Source organism: Balaenoptera acutorostrata, chromosome 4 (genome assembly GCF_949987535.1).
Source record: "Balaenoptera acutorostrata chromosome 4, mBalAcu1.1, whole genome shotgun sequence".
Classification (NCBI taxonomy): domain Eukaryota; kingdom Metazoa; phylum Chordata; class Mammalia; order Artiodactyla; family Balaenopteridae; genus Balaenoptera; species Balaenoptera acutorostrata.
Window position 1 is genome coordinate 80316170 of NC_080067.1, and position 15133 is coordinate 80331302.

The 15133-nt window shown below is 35.0% G+C and overlaps 1 protein-coding gene across 3 annotated transcripts in view; it reads left to right on the forward strand.

The window, feature by feature from the left end:
• Positions 1 to 11130, forward strand: part of ZNF148 (zinc finger protein 148) — a 133587-nt gene extending 122457 nt beyond the window's left edge. For all 3 annotated transcript variants that reach the window (XM_057545334.1, XM_007182782.2, XM_057545335.1), the window contains 2 exons: positions 3432 to 3550; positions 3878 to 11130. In XM_057545334.1, coding sequence (XP_057401317.1) covers positions 3432 to 3550; positions 3878 to 5476 — 1718 coding nt within the window. In that variant the 3' untranslated portion in view covers positions 5477 to 11130. The remainder of the gene's footprint in view (positions 1 to 3431; positions 3551 to 3877) is intronic.
• Positions 11131 to 15133: the final 4003 nt, after the last annotated feature.

Sequence of the window (15133 nt, forward strand, 5' to 3'; positions counted from 1 at the left end):
TGGCTTGTATGGTAATTCTAAGTTTAACATTTTGAGGAATTGCCAAACTATTTCCCACAGCAGCTACTACAGCATTTTGTCTTTTTACTTTCTTGATAGTGTCCTTTGAAGCACAAAAGTTTTTAATTTTGATGAGGTATATTTTATTTATTTTTTGTTTGTTTGCTTGTGCTTTTGGTGTTGTATCTAAGAAATCATTGCCTAATCCAAAGTCAAGATGTATTCCTATATTTTCTTCCAAGAGTTTTACGGTTTTAGTTCCCACATTTAGGCCTATGATCCATTTTGAGTTAATTTTTGTATACAGTGTGAGGTTGGGGTCCAACCCCATTCTTTTGCATATGAGTATCAAATTGTCCCAGTGTCATTGTTGAAAAGACTGTTTTTTCCCCACTGAAGTCAGTCGACTATAAATGTAAAGGTTTGTTTCTAGACTCTCAATTCTATTACTCGATATGTATGTCTATCCTTATGCCATTACCACACTATCTTACTACTGTAGCTTGATTGTAAGTTTTGAAGTTGGGAAGTCTGAGTCTTCCTACTTAGTTCTTCTTTTTCAAGATTGCTTTAGCTGTTATGGATCCCTTGCATTTCCATATGAATTTTAGGATCAGGTTGTCAGCTTCTGCTTTGACCAATGTGGAGTATATTATCATTTTTAACATTAAAGTCTTCCAGTTCATGAATATCATGTAGAATTAATTGAATTCTAAAAAGTTCACTAATTTTCTCTTTTATCCTCTCTAACTTTTGAAGAATGACTTTAACTTCTGATCTTAATGAGCTCTATCATATACAGTCTTTATTTCAAAATATGCACCTATTCTTAAACTTCTTTATAAAATAATACTTGTACTCTCCTTCCCTTTTCATCCTAGTTCTTCTGGGATCTTGTTATTTTGATTATTCACCATAATATTCCATTTTAGTTCAGTTTCCCACCCTTACCAATTCTTAATCTCGAATGGATTGCCTCCTATTACTTCTCACCTCCTTTTTCTCATTTCTTTCACTTTCAAACTTCCTAAATAAGTGGTCTTCTCTTCCAGCTTTTGTTGCTTCATTAGTTATCCACTTACTAACCCCTTGGACAAGTATCTTAATTTTTCTGGACTTTCTTTTTTGTAAAAATAAGTAAATTGGTCGAGATTAGTTGTGTTAGGTCTCCATTCTAGCCTTTGAATCCTGGAGTCCTTACTCAGATTCCCTGTGTACAGAAGGGGAGCTGTTGTGTCCTGAATTTTGGGTGGCAACCTTAGAGCCATTTGCCACACCAGGATGATCCTTTGGGGGCCTCTGTGGAGCCCCCAAGAGCACAGTTTGAAGCCATTTCAAAGCCCCTTCGGCCCTAAAATTTGATAACTCCATAGCAGTTACAGAAGTTGCAATTCTTGAAAGTTTCAAATAATTTATTTGTTGCCAAATTAAATTGTCTTTTTAGGTACCAGTTCTCCGGTATATTTTATAGTATCTAAACCCTTAGTTGCTCTGTTATTCCTCACTAAATTTTCTTTCCTTGGCTTTAATCTCATACACACAATCCCTTAAAGGGCTACTCAGCTTAGATTCTAACACAAGAAGCTTTCCCAAATCATACCAGCTCATAATAACATTTTTTCCAATTATAATCCACTGTAATAATCCTTTATGCCATTCATGTGGCCCTTAAAAGTTGCCCAAAGTATTTTGAGCTACATAAAGATAATTTAGGTCCAGATTCTGACCTAAAGAAATGTAATTTAGTTAAAAGAATAGAGTTGTACAAAATAATTATTGGAATGATAGTAATGAGTGCCATTGGAGAGGTACAGCTGAAGTTCTGTGGAAAGTTAAAGAAGATAAAGATGCCTTTCCTCTAGGGGAATAGGGCAAAGTATCCCAGAGGAGATGGGTTGGGCCTTGAGGGGAGCGTAGTACCAGAACACACAGAGGTGGACTGAGGGAGCTGCGTGAATCAAGGCAGAAGTAGGAAAGCATGAGATGGTAGGTTCTTCGATTTGGCTGGAGGAAAATGTTAAGAAGATAACTAGTGGGTTATAAAGTTATAAAGGTAAACCAGAGCTGGATATAGTTCTGTTAGTTGTTTCTTTCTTGTTTTCCCAATTATGTCATAAACTCTTTGAGGACAAGTAACATGTCTTATACTTTTATGGGTAGAGGAGAAGTATTCAGTAAAGTTTTGTTGACTGTATGAAAGGTAGAAACAGTGGTTTCCCAAACAAGCATTATTTAAGATAACTTCTTGTCACACCCTTCTATTTACTTAGGCTGTGGCTTTATCAGTAAAAGCTATTTTAGATCTTCTTAGTAATGGTTCATTAAAGCTGAGAAGTCCTTATGTGATTTAAAAAAAAAAAAAAACTGGGGGTGTTGTGGGGGTCGTGTGCCCAGTTAACAGCCCTCAATTTAATTCGCTCCCGAAAGGACATGAGAAACGCTGGTTTGAGTTGAGGAAAAGAGAATCAGTATAAACAAACCTTACTTTTAAAACTTAGTCTCTAATTTAAACTCTTCTTATGTTTTATTTTATTTATTTATTTATTTTTAAATGGGTATCTTTAGGAGGCCCCATTCTTTTTTTTTTTAATTAATTAATTTATATATATATTTTTATGGCTGCGTTGGGTCTTCGTTTCTGTGCGAGGGCTTTCTCTAGCTGCGGCAAGCAGGGGCCACTCTTCATCGCGGTGCGCGGTCCTCTCACTATCGCGGCCTCTCTTGTTGCGGAGCACAGGCTCCAGACGTGCAGGCTCAGTAGTTGTGGCTCACGGGCCCAGTTGCTCCGCAGCATGTGGGATCTTCCCAGACCAGGGCTCGAACCCGTGTCCCCTGCATTGGCAGGCAGATTCTCAACCACTGCGCCACCAGGGAAGCCCTCTTCTTATGTTTTAATAAATTAGATTTAAAAAATATTTTCCTAGGATTCAGATTTCATTTAACCACACATATCTTTGAAAAGACATGAAGAATTAAAAAGGTATACCCAAGAACTGTGTTGGACTATGTATGGGTAACATTTTGTTTTTTCAAAAAATTTTCTGGAATACTTTTTGTATGATTGAAAAAAGGATTAGAAACATCAGCCACTCTACTGAAACCCTGTTCATATTACTGTTAAGGTCCTGGTAATAATACCAGTCTCTATGGAAGGAGTATATTATGTACACATACAGTAAAAGGGAAATTGAGTATGCCTGCTTTCAACCTTTTCTTTCCAATGGCGTGTACCAATCTTTCATTTTTACAAAGCAAGATATTCTTGACAAATTAAACTGGAAGATATGTTTAGTATAAGGGAGACTTTTGTCATTTAAAAAGAACAAAGTATGGCAACGTTCAAAAGCCATTTATTTAGAGGTTCTTGTGGTAAAGTAATTCATTATTTTACAGTATTTGTTTTGTTTTAAACTTTCTGTATCATGTGCTAGGTGAAAAACCATTTCGCTGTGATGAATGTGGTATGAGATTCATTCAAAAATATCATATGGAAAGGCATAAGAGAACTCATAGTGGAGAAAAACCCTACCAGTGTGAATACTGTTTACAGGTAAGATGTGGTTAGAATTTTTTTAAAAAAATCACTTTACTGTGGTATGAGTGACATTGAAACTCTTCTATCTGAAATTAAATTATAAAACAATTCTAATAAGTTAAATTAGAAAATGTTACTACTAAAACTATTTGAAGAACTTCCTAACTGCTGTTGATTCAATTTGCAATATACAGTTGGCTCAGCAAATTAATTTGGCGTTGCTCATATTATTATACTTATATCTATCTTTATATTAATTCCGTTTCTTTTCTTTTCTTTTCTTGGTTGACCAAAATACAAACTAAAACAAAAAAACTCACTTCCGAACTTTGAATTCGACAGTATTTTTCCAGAACAGATCGTGTACTGAAACATAAACGTATGTGCCATGAAAATCATGACAAAAAACTAAACAGATGTGCCATCAAAGGTGGCCTTCTGACGTCCGAGGAAGATTCCGGCTTTTCTACATCACCAAAAGATAACTCGCTGCCAAAAAAGAAAAGGCAGAAAGCTGAGAAAAAATCGTCTGGGGTGGACAAAGAGAGTTCTTTGGACAAATCTGACCTGAAGAAAGACAAAAATGATTACTTGCCTCTTTACTCTTCAAGTACTAAAGTAAAAGATGAGTATATGGTAGCAGAGTATGCTGTTGAAATGCCGCATTCTTCAGTTGGGGGATCGCATTTAGAAGATGCATCAGGAGAAATACATCCACCTAAGTTGGTTCTCAAAAAAATTAATAGTAAGAGAAGTCTGAAACAGCCGTTGGAGCAAAATCAAACAATTTCGCCTTTATCCACATATGAAGAGAGCAAAGTTTCAAAGTATGCTTTTGAACTTGTGGACAAACAAGCTTTACTGGACTCAGAAGGCAATGCTGACATTGACCAGGTTGACAATTTGCAAGAGGGGCCTAGTAAACCTGTGCACAGTAGCACTAATTATGATGATGCCATGCAGTTTTTGAAGAAGAAGCGATATCTTCAGGCAGCAAGTAACAATAGTAGGGAGTATGCGCTGAATGTGGGTACCATAGCTTCTCAGCCTTCTGTAACACAGGCAGCTGTGGCAAGTGTCATTGATGAGAGTACCACAGCATCCATATTAGATTCACAGGCACTGAATGTGGAGATAAAGAGTAATCATGACAAAAATGTTATTCCAGATGAGGTACTGCAGACTCTGTTGGATCATTATTCTCATAAAGCGAATGGACAACATGAGATATCATTCAGTGTTGCGGACACTGAGGTGACTTCTAGCATATCAATAAATTCTTCCGAAGTACCTGAGGTTACCCAGTCGGAGAATGTTGGATCAAGCTCCCAAGCATCCTCATCAGATAAAGCCAACATGTTGCAGGAATACTCAAAGTTTCTGCAGCAGGCTTTGGACAGAACTAGCCAAAATGATGCCTATTTGAATAGCCCGAGCCTTAACTTTGTGACCGATAACCAGACCCTTCCAAATCAGCCAGCATTCTCTTCCATAGACAAGCAAGTCTATGCAGCCATGCCCATCAATAGCTTTCGATCAGGAATGAATTCTCCACTAAGAACAACTCCAGATAAGTCCCACTTTGGACTAATAGTTGGTGATTCACAGCACTCATTTCCCTTTTCAGGTGATGAGACAAACCATGCTTCTGCCACATCAACACAGGACTTTTTGGATCAAGTGACTTCTCAGAAGAAAGCTGAGGCTCAGCCTGTCCACCAAGCTTACCAAATGAGCTCTTTTGAACAACCCTTCCGTGCTCCATATCATGGATCCAGAGCTGGAATAGCTACTCAGTTTAGCACTGCCAATGGACAGGTGAACCTTCGGGGACCAGGGACAAGTGCTGAATTTCCAGAATTTCCCTTGGTGAATGTAAATGATAATAGAGCTGGGATGACATCCTCACCTGATGCCACAACTGGCCAGACTTTTGGCTAAAAAAAATGTGTAAATAATACTGGCACTTTAGAACAGATTAATCAAGAGTGGGGTTACTCTGTGAAAAATGGAGTGCTGTACAGATTTAAGAGCAATGCGTTAAAACAAGTTAAGCTGATATGAATAGCAAGATAATCCAATAACTGCATTTTGTTTGGTTAGTCAGCATTCTTTGAACTGCCTTACATGTTGTCACCTTTATAGAAGCAATGCATTACTTGTTTTAGATCAGAAACTTGCTATTCCACCTACACCAAGTTTAAAAGGAAAAAAAAGACTTTCGCACAATTGTTTCCTAACTGATAATATTGTACATTTTTAGGAGATTAGTAATTGTGTGAAATTTACTCATACTGTTTCTAAGTTTTTCAGCATAGTCATGGCACTTCAGCAGGGAATCTGAATATACTTTATAGACAGAGTGAACTTAAAAGTTTAAATGTCAAGAGATTATGGCTTAAAAAAATTAGTGTGTCCTATAGGGGGAAAAAAGGAAACCACCTTTTAAAAAGAATGATATGCCATATACCCTTGATTTTCATTTTGCATTATATTGACATTTTTTTTTTTGAGAAAAAAGTAATAAAAATCTGATAGTCTAAGATTCCACTATTTAAAAGCCTAATTACTTTAAAAATATGCATACTTTCAAAACTTTTACCAAAATACATAACTGTTGAAGCATTCACTTCTCTATGGAAGTATGCATATTGGTGTCAGTTTCTTTGTACAGTTGTACCTAGATATTTTTTATGATTTTTCATGTGCAAGTATCAAGGTTTTGAAGTTTTAGTAAAAAGATATTCTGTAGATTACATTCCCAAGAACATAATGCTTATACAAAATGTATATTCCACATTTTAAAGCTTAATTGTATTTTACTTTACATATACACTTCAGTTAACATAGAGCACTTAGAATCTATTTGGTATTTTTGATTTCTCAAAGTAAAAAAAAAAATTTAGATTTTTAGGTTTGATATGGTTGTGTCATAATCATCTCATAATTGAAATTTTTAATTTTTGGCAATAAAAGGAAATTGGATATCTTTGGAACTGTAAAACCTGGTTTAATCCTTCTCTTTCTAGAATCTTGATAGATTGGATAATTAAACAGTATCCAGAGAAACTAAAGAAATGGGCATTTTAATTGCTTATTTTATCTTGAGTTACTTTTTAATGAACACTGCTCATTACAATTTTACAAACCAAGAGTGTTTACTAATTCTAGTAACTACAGTTTCTTTTTCAGCTAGATGAGTGATCGGAAACTTTTTGTTGCATTTCAAAATCTAAATAAACTACAGACTTTATCCTTAATCCACGAATGTTTTTTTTTTTAATTCTTTGTCTTAAAATAATACAGCATGGTACAATAAATAGTGCTTTTATATATATACATATTATATATATACTTTTCTAAAGAATGATGGTTTGAGTTACACATTGGACAGTTTTAATTTTTGGAAAGTAACATTAGTTATATTGATTTTATTATCCTGTTTAATTTCTTCCACCTTTTTGGTTTTTTATTTTAAATTTCCACCATCTTTGTCACAATGCACACGTACTGATATAGCACCAGTGATAATCTAAAATTAAAACCCTTGGAAGATGCAACTTTATTGTTAATTTCCATTTTAACTTTTGTATTGGCCTTATAGATCTGCAGTCTTTGTTTCAGTATAGAATGTTATACATTTAAATTATTTTTTTCTTTTATTTAATGTTATCCCAAGACTGTTCTCATAAAGAAAGGGAACAAAGAAATACCTACCCTTAACATTTTTTGCATTTATTTTGAATATATGGTGTTTTTATGATAAGGAATATAAATTATGTTTAATATGGGTTTCCTCTACACTTTGGTTATTAAACTTTGCTTGAAATATTTTCCCATTTGACAGCTTTCTTTGCTGCCAAATTTTTCAAGAATTTTAGACTTCTTTGAAGTAGATATTGAAGTTCTGCCATTATTGACTCTTAAGAATGGTGTGTCTTGCGTTGCACATTACAACCTCAAGAAGGCTTCATTCAGGCAAGATGTTAACAATGGAACTGTGCTCTCCCTAGGTATAGGCATTTTTGTTTTTCTCATACTACTATTGGATGATGGTAGGCATTTATTTTGTTTTTTTGTTTTTGTTTTGAGCCTGGTTAGAATTTCTGTTCTGTGGAGAACTTGGTACAGAATAAGGTTTTTTGTTTGTGTTAACATCACCAGCACAGTTTTTAGAATGTGGCTCTACTGCTGAGCAGTAAGCTAAGGAGGGAAGGCCTTTGAAAGTGGCAGTCATGCAAGCAGTTCAGGTGTTGAATTCCTGTGTTCACCACATTTCTTTACATCTACATAATGGCAGACTTTTCTACCACATTATAAGCGTATTTTGAGATAAATGATACTTTGGCATAATTTACTGACTTACCACTTTTTAAGTATAGTCATTGCTCTCTTACTGTGAAATTCTACATGCCTACCAGAGTTACCTTGTATTATCATCATATGATAAACATCTCAGCAGTTTGGGTTTCCCCACTTTGGTTCAGAAAGTTACTTAATTTCTATCTGGGCATTAATAGAGAAAGCAAGTAGCCTTTTGTGCTGCTTTAAATCAATATTGAGGATATCCTTTTGCAATTTTTTTTTCATTTCTCTTGGTGAGCAAATTGTTCTATGAAAACATACTCTTACACCCTTAAACTTGGCAGTGTGAGTGAGGTGTGCTTTCTTAGGACCTGTTCTCATGTTTGAAGATTGGAAACAGATCACATTAGATGAAGTAATATCTCTTGAACATCTTCTAAAAGCGTGGTTTTTTTTTTTAAACTTATTGCACACATATTTCATTTGGTTCAGAATATTTGAAGTGGCTCTTAAACTTTTTGGATCTACTTGCAGATTTTCTAGTTGATACCATAGAAATCCATCCTAATTTTAGCTCTGGCTGAGTGAGGACTGTCCATGGTCGGGTAATTTTTCTCGTTTTGAGAGGCAAAAGAGGCCTTGTGCTCAGGGTAGGCTTTCATTTCCACAGGCCAGAGAAACTTGCAAAGTGCCAGCTAGGTTAGATCTTTTGCCACTTCTTTCATTTTATTAATTTGGGTTTTTAAAGGGCTGTTAAAAAAAAAAAAAAAAAGCCGGGAAACTTAAAAGTAGGCATTACTGTAAAACTACATTTCTTAGACTTAGAACATTTTAAACTAGAACTCGTTTTTTCACAGTATATTTACTTGAAGAAGCACTATTATAATCAATGAGAAACTTTTTGACTCTGCAATTTAATTTAAACATTTTCCGTTTCAAATTGCTTTATTTCAGGGAAATAATTTTCCAGTTGTTTTTGCTGTATTCTGCAAATAAAAAAACGTATGTTTCCTTTTTCACTTAAACTTTGGTAGGAAACAAACTAAAGCAGACAAACATTTCTTGTTGTGTTTGTTGCTTTCTTTAATCCAATGGATAAAAAAGTAAAACCCTGTAAACATTATTTTATTTTTTTATGCAATACCATGCTGTAAATATGGTTCATCAAATAAGGATGTACCTATGATTGAATCTTTAATTCTGCACAGTTAGAGTTTATATATAAACGTGTCTTGACAATCAAGGACTTTTATGTGAGTCTTCCTTTATGATGTTTATTAATGTTATGCATTCCATTTGTTTTGAAGTGAGTACCAATGTGCTAATTTGTATTGTCTGAAAGTATGTAATGTTTTTACAGCTTGTTTTTAAGAATCTGTAAATATGTACAAACAAATCACAGTACTGCTTTATGTTAGAAGGCATATGATGTTGTACTGTATGTAAGCAATAATACATAGCAGTGCTAACTTTAAGAGTAGCATCAGGAAAGTTCTAAAAACATTTCAGAGTTATTAATTATCTTTATTTCATTTAATAATTATCTTTAATCAGTTTTTATAAGCAAATTCCATTGTTCCTCCTATTGGAACGTAACACTGTTTACACAGCATAATTGAAGTTGCAGGGGAGACAGGCTAAATCTGCCTTCGTCTGTACTCACTTTCACTAAGCATTGAATGGCCTTACCACTCTTCTGCAAGATGGAGGAAGACTGCAAAACTTAGTGCCCATCACACTGAAGGAAGGGGGTGTGTTTTTTTGCCTGCTTCTGTACTGCTACCTAACTTTGTGGTTTGCTTTGGATTTTAATATTTGTTTCTGTTTTAGATTCAAGCCCATAAGTTTTGAGGTGACTTCAGCTCCATTGTGAAATAGTTCTCTTCATATTTCATAGCTACATTTCAATAATTCTAAACTTTCTACTTTGATTTTTAGATACTTATTTTTCAACCTTGATTTCTCAGCTGATCAGATGAATTTATTCAACTTCAATACAAAGAAAGACAAACCTATTGTAGTTTGATTTGAGTAGATATTATACTGTACAGAACAGCTAACTATTTGAACACACACATCACTGCTTTAGAAATAAAACCGCCAATTTATAAATGTATATGACCTACATTTTATAGGAAAAATGTTTTTAAATGCTAGTCATTTATATAATGTGCTTTGAAGGATTTGCTAGTCCACTTCTGTCACTTTTTAGTACACTGGTATCTTTTATATGTAATGTATGCTTTTTATTATTGTAGCAGAGCATTTCAGTAGAAAGAATTTTGCAACAATATGGGGGAAATTTTTCATTGTTGGATTTGAATTATACTGGATTTTATCTGTGTAGTCTTACTTGTCTTTATTTTAATGCTGTCTGGAAGGGAACTTGGTATCCAAATAAAGCAGGTAACCTCATTTTACTTCAAGGGCATACTGTGTAGTGCTGAATTTAATCTGGAAATCTGATGATTTTGAAAAGAAAAACAAGTTTATAAAAATTGTACAGAAGAAATTAAATGTAATGGAAATCCTGATGGTGGAGCACGTTGAATTTTCTGATATATAGTGTTATTTTCCTGGGATCCCCTATGCCTTCTTTGTATTTCAACTAATAAAGGAAAAACCTTGTCATTGAAACTGGTAGGATAATAGGATATTCTGAATATACAGTATTACTTTTCCTATCCCATTTTCTGACCCTTTCTCAATCACTGTAAATTTTATTTTCTATTTCCTATTGATAATTAAACATGTACATAATATAGACACTGTTGTATAGAATTGAATGAATTGGGTTGCTATGCTTGAGTGGGTAACTAAGTGGAAATATGGATACTGGGAATTCATAAAATGCCAGAACAAATTTATAGGAAAAAGGGGAGCATCATGTATGTCCTGAAAGGTCATAGCCGATGTTTCTTCAGCCCTCTGGGAAATCAGTGTGAAAGAACTACAAACTCAGTATCTGACACAAGTGGGTCTTTCCTTCCCCACCTCCCCTTCAAATATATGAGCACTAAATTTCAAAGTCTACTCAGGTGAAAATTGCTTTGCAATGAAACTTATCACATTGAAATTTTCACTGTCAAAAGATATTTGTGATATTTTTAAATACAAACTTTCACATTGGTAGTCAGCAGCCTGGCAATTGAAATTCAGTAAGTCAATATATTTTAAAATACATTTTACCCTCCAAACAGAATTGTTTTTAAACAATTGGGAGGATTTTTTGTTGTTGTTTAAATGCGTTTTTTATTGTCATTGTAAAAATAAAATTTTGCTTGACCCCATATTATGCTGAATGAATTGCTGAGCCTTTATAATACAATGAAAGTTTGTTTCATGCATAATCATGGAACACAGAAATGTTCTTTAAACTGACCTATTCATTTAGAGGTTTAATGAGTTTCACAGCTTCTGGCATTATTGTCATGTAGTTAACCTTGCCATTTGGAGTTTATAATACCATTTTATGTATTATGATACTAAAGGAAGTTGTTTTTGTTTTATTTTTAATTGAATTATTAGATAATTTATATTTGCAAATTCTGCATTTTAAATGTGGACACTGGCTGTTTGAAAAATAAAATCAGAATACAGTTTTATGAATAATTTCCTAGCTGAATTTTTCACAATATTCTGAACCAAATAACTAATGGAAAATATTTTAAAACTGTGGAAAGATCAATATTAAAAAGGGAAAAAGGATGTCTATATGGAATGAACAGTTTGTTACACAAATTGGGTAACAGTTAGCAGGGCCTTTACTGTAGCTTTGTGCAGAACATTATTTATCATGCAGTTCTAAAATACAGGAGTCAAGTGTTAGTCACCCAGTATTTTAGACTTGAGATAAACTTAACATAGAGCCAAGAATAAGGGCAGAAGAACATATATGATTTTTTTTCTTTGTAGATAAGATTCAATTATCATCATACATGGGAATTTTTTTTTTCCCCCCGTTAATGAAGATTTGTTTTCATCCATTTACCTCCTTGCCAGTCCCCCCTCCCTATTTTGTGACCAGTGGGACACATTGTAAGAAAGCTGTCTGCAGCTAGGGGTGCAGTTTGGGTCCTTGGGACAAATAGAAACTAACTGGCTTTTGCAAAGATTAATCCTAGGACCCTGACTTTATTAGCATGGTGCTTTAACCAATTATACATAATACCACCTATAGTCTACTAACCCATTTTCTAGATCACACTTTTTCTTGAATGATTAGGAATGGTAGGGAGAGGAGTGGTGAGATACTCTACATGATAGTTCTCCCACCTTCTGAAGATTACAGAAAAAATTGAAGTCATTTGAATTAATGTTACATTATTGAGTCTTAAGTACTTGACAATTTATCATGCACAAAGGGAGTATGAAGATTTTGATGATTATACATTTGGATGGAATTAAAAATTGTTTTTCAGAGTGCTGGCAATTTTCCCCTCCACTTTGATGTAACTGATGATGGTATTGGAATAAATTATATACATTTGATGGATAAAGAATCAATGGAGCAGAAGAGTTTTAAGTGAACTAAAGGTAAATTTTGAGTCTCATGATTTTAGTTCTTTTATCATTTTCAAATGTCCTTAAAAGGACATTTATAGTAAAAACATTTTACGAACACACTCATGCAGTTGTATATGCATACGAGTAAGAGCTGGGATGTGATACTGTAAATGAGAGTGACATTTTCAAAGTGATTTTTCAAACTACTGGGAAAACTCAAGTTTAGAAATGGACTTGAATTGTGAAGTAGAGAACATTTGAGCCTTTGCATATTTATCAATTTATACAGATGAACTCAAAGTTATAACTTTCTTAATTTTTCCTAGCTTATCCCATTGTTAATAAGATTCTGAAACTATGATGCCTGTGTCAAGGTGGTGAAGGGGCCCAAAGAATGTATTATCTGCGATAGTAATTGTGTTTTCTGTTGATTTGAATCCTTACTTGTGGGGGCATGGTATTCAGCATGGATCACCTACTTAGTAACAGGCTTTGTGCTAGATGCAAATAATAGGTGGTTGAGGCTACTAGTGTCTTTATTTGAGCATCTGAAAGGTATCAGTTGCAGGATGGTATCAATTGCAGGATGCAGGACTGTACTTTAGGTTATTAAAGCAAATATTCAGTGTTAAGATGTGTTGGGCGCTGTGCTGAGTCATTTATATGTCATTCCTCAACAAATGGGTAAGTAATAGTGTTTCTTATATTAGAATAGTTTTCTAGACAATTTTAATAAATTGGTTCCAGAAGACAGAAAATATATACAAATACAGTGGTAAAAATTACAGTCGTAAAAATTATCCCCTAATTAAAATATCAAACTTATGAATAGGATTCAAACCTGGGCTGTGGAAATGAGATAGTAGGCTTTGTTCAGAAGGAACTGACCTATTACAGAAATGGAAGATTAATACTCTGTAGGGATTCACAAACCTGAGGGTAAAAATGCACGAGAGAATCACCTACCCCTCGTTGGGGGTTTGGAAATGGATGCTGGAGGATTCTTTCCCAGAAGTAGGAGAACCAATGCTTTTAGTCATTCTAGCACAGTCTTCATGAAACTGTATTAATATTATTTTAAATATATTGAAATCATACACTACTAGTCAGTACTCCCAGATGTGATTATGATACTCTTTATGTCAAATAACTTCCACTAGCTTCTAATTATCCGGTATTCTCTTTTCCTTAGCCATTTCCTTCAAGGTGTTTAGGCCGCTGTAAAATTTATCTTTAAACCTCCAATACAGTAGTTTTCCTTTGTTTCTTTGTGGGAACTCCAGCACTATCTTGTAGCTTTTGTCAGTGGCAATATGAGGGTTAAGACTGATTGCTAGAGCACAAAATTAAATGTTAGGAAGAGGACACAACTGAGTAAATGAGTTCAGAACAACTTAGGGCTCCACAGGAGGCCTTGGCTGAGAGCAGTTGTCCCGTGCAGTTTGTGGAGTTGGCCCTCAGGATTTGGGAGCGGGTGATGGCACTCAAAAGGCAGCATAACCAGTGCTGCATGGGACAGCTTTAAATAAGCTGTGTGTGATTTTGCTGAGGATGATTGTGAGACAGCAGGCGTATAGTTTGGTAATATTCTGCATGGGCAGTTAAGGAGCAGTGAAATAAGCAAGGAACTTAGACCTTCAAGTTCTGGCTCTACCTTGATCTTTCTGTGTAACATTGTACAAGTCATTTATCTTTCCTGAGTCTCAGTGTTTTTTTCATCTGTAAGACTGGCATAATAAAAACCCCTATGCGAGTTGCTGTGACTATCAAATCATTTGAGATAATTTGTAAACTTACAAAAGCACAAACAAATATTCCCTAGTTTAGATTTTGGAAGTAGCACAAAGGCAAAATAGAGCAGAACTGGACAAATGGAAGCTTCATTTCATGTAAAGCAGCACATGGAGTAAATTCCTGACTTGCTGACAATATCTTTCAAAAGATTAAAGAAGATGTGATAGGATCTGTCTGTCTGGATTTCATTGACCAGCAAAGAATAACTAGTTAGTGAGGTGGAAATGACATAAATTTTGTAAATTTATGATTCCATTATCTGAGACCCTGGGAGGGATGGAGAGCGGCATATGTTGCTGTGAATGAGAAACAAAATCAGTAGACTTGCAGAGGAAGAAAAAAATCATCTTACAAAAGCAAGAATATATTGAACTTTTGAATCCCAAGCTGTTGGTTAATTGTGAGCAGGGACCTGGCTGCCCACGTGGCCAGAGCAGAGTCACGGACAGTAAGATTGGAGCACCGTAGCCAGCCTCACCAGGCGGGAGGGAGGGACGCGTGTCTGTGTGGATGCGATGGGTCTGCTCGCTCACCTTTTCATCTTACATTTATTTTTCTTTCACCGTTTCTGTTTCTTCTCTGCTACCTCCTTTGTTTTCTTCCTCCTGAATGGCTGTATGGCATGTGCCGTAACAGGTATACATCAACCAGAAACAACGGACTGATGGTATGTGGTGCCCGGCCTTTCATACAAGTTAGATTTATTTATCATAAATGTTTTTTAGTATTAATGTTTCAGGAGAATTCAAAACTTTATCAGGAAAAGACTGTGGGACTCCTGGATTAGTTTGTAGGCTCCTTGAGGGCATTTTGTTCACAGAATATAGAACCGTGCCTCACCCATAAGCAGATATGAGTGAATGAATGAACAATGTTATGGGGTAAAAGAGGCGTTAGCAGTGACAATATTAGAAATGGTGGTGGGGATTTGATGGCGTTAAGATGATGCTATGATCAGGGAGCCTGGAAATGATGGGTTTCTGCACTCAACCA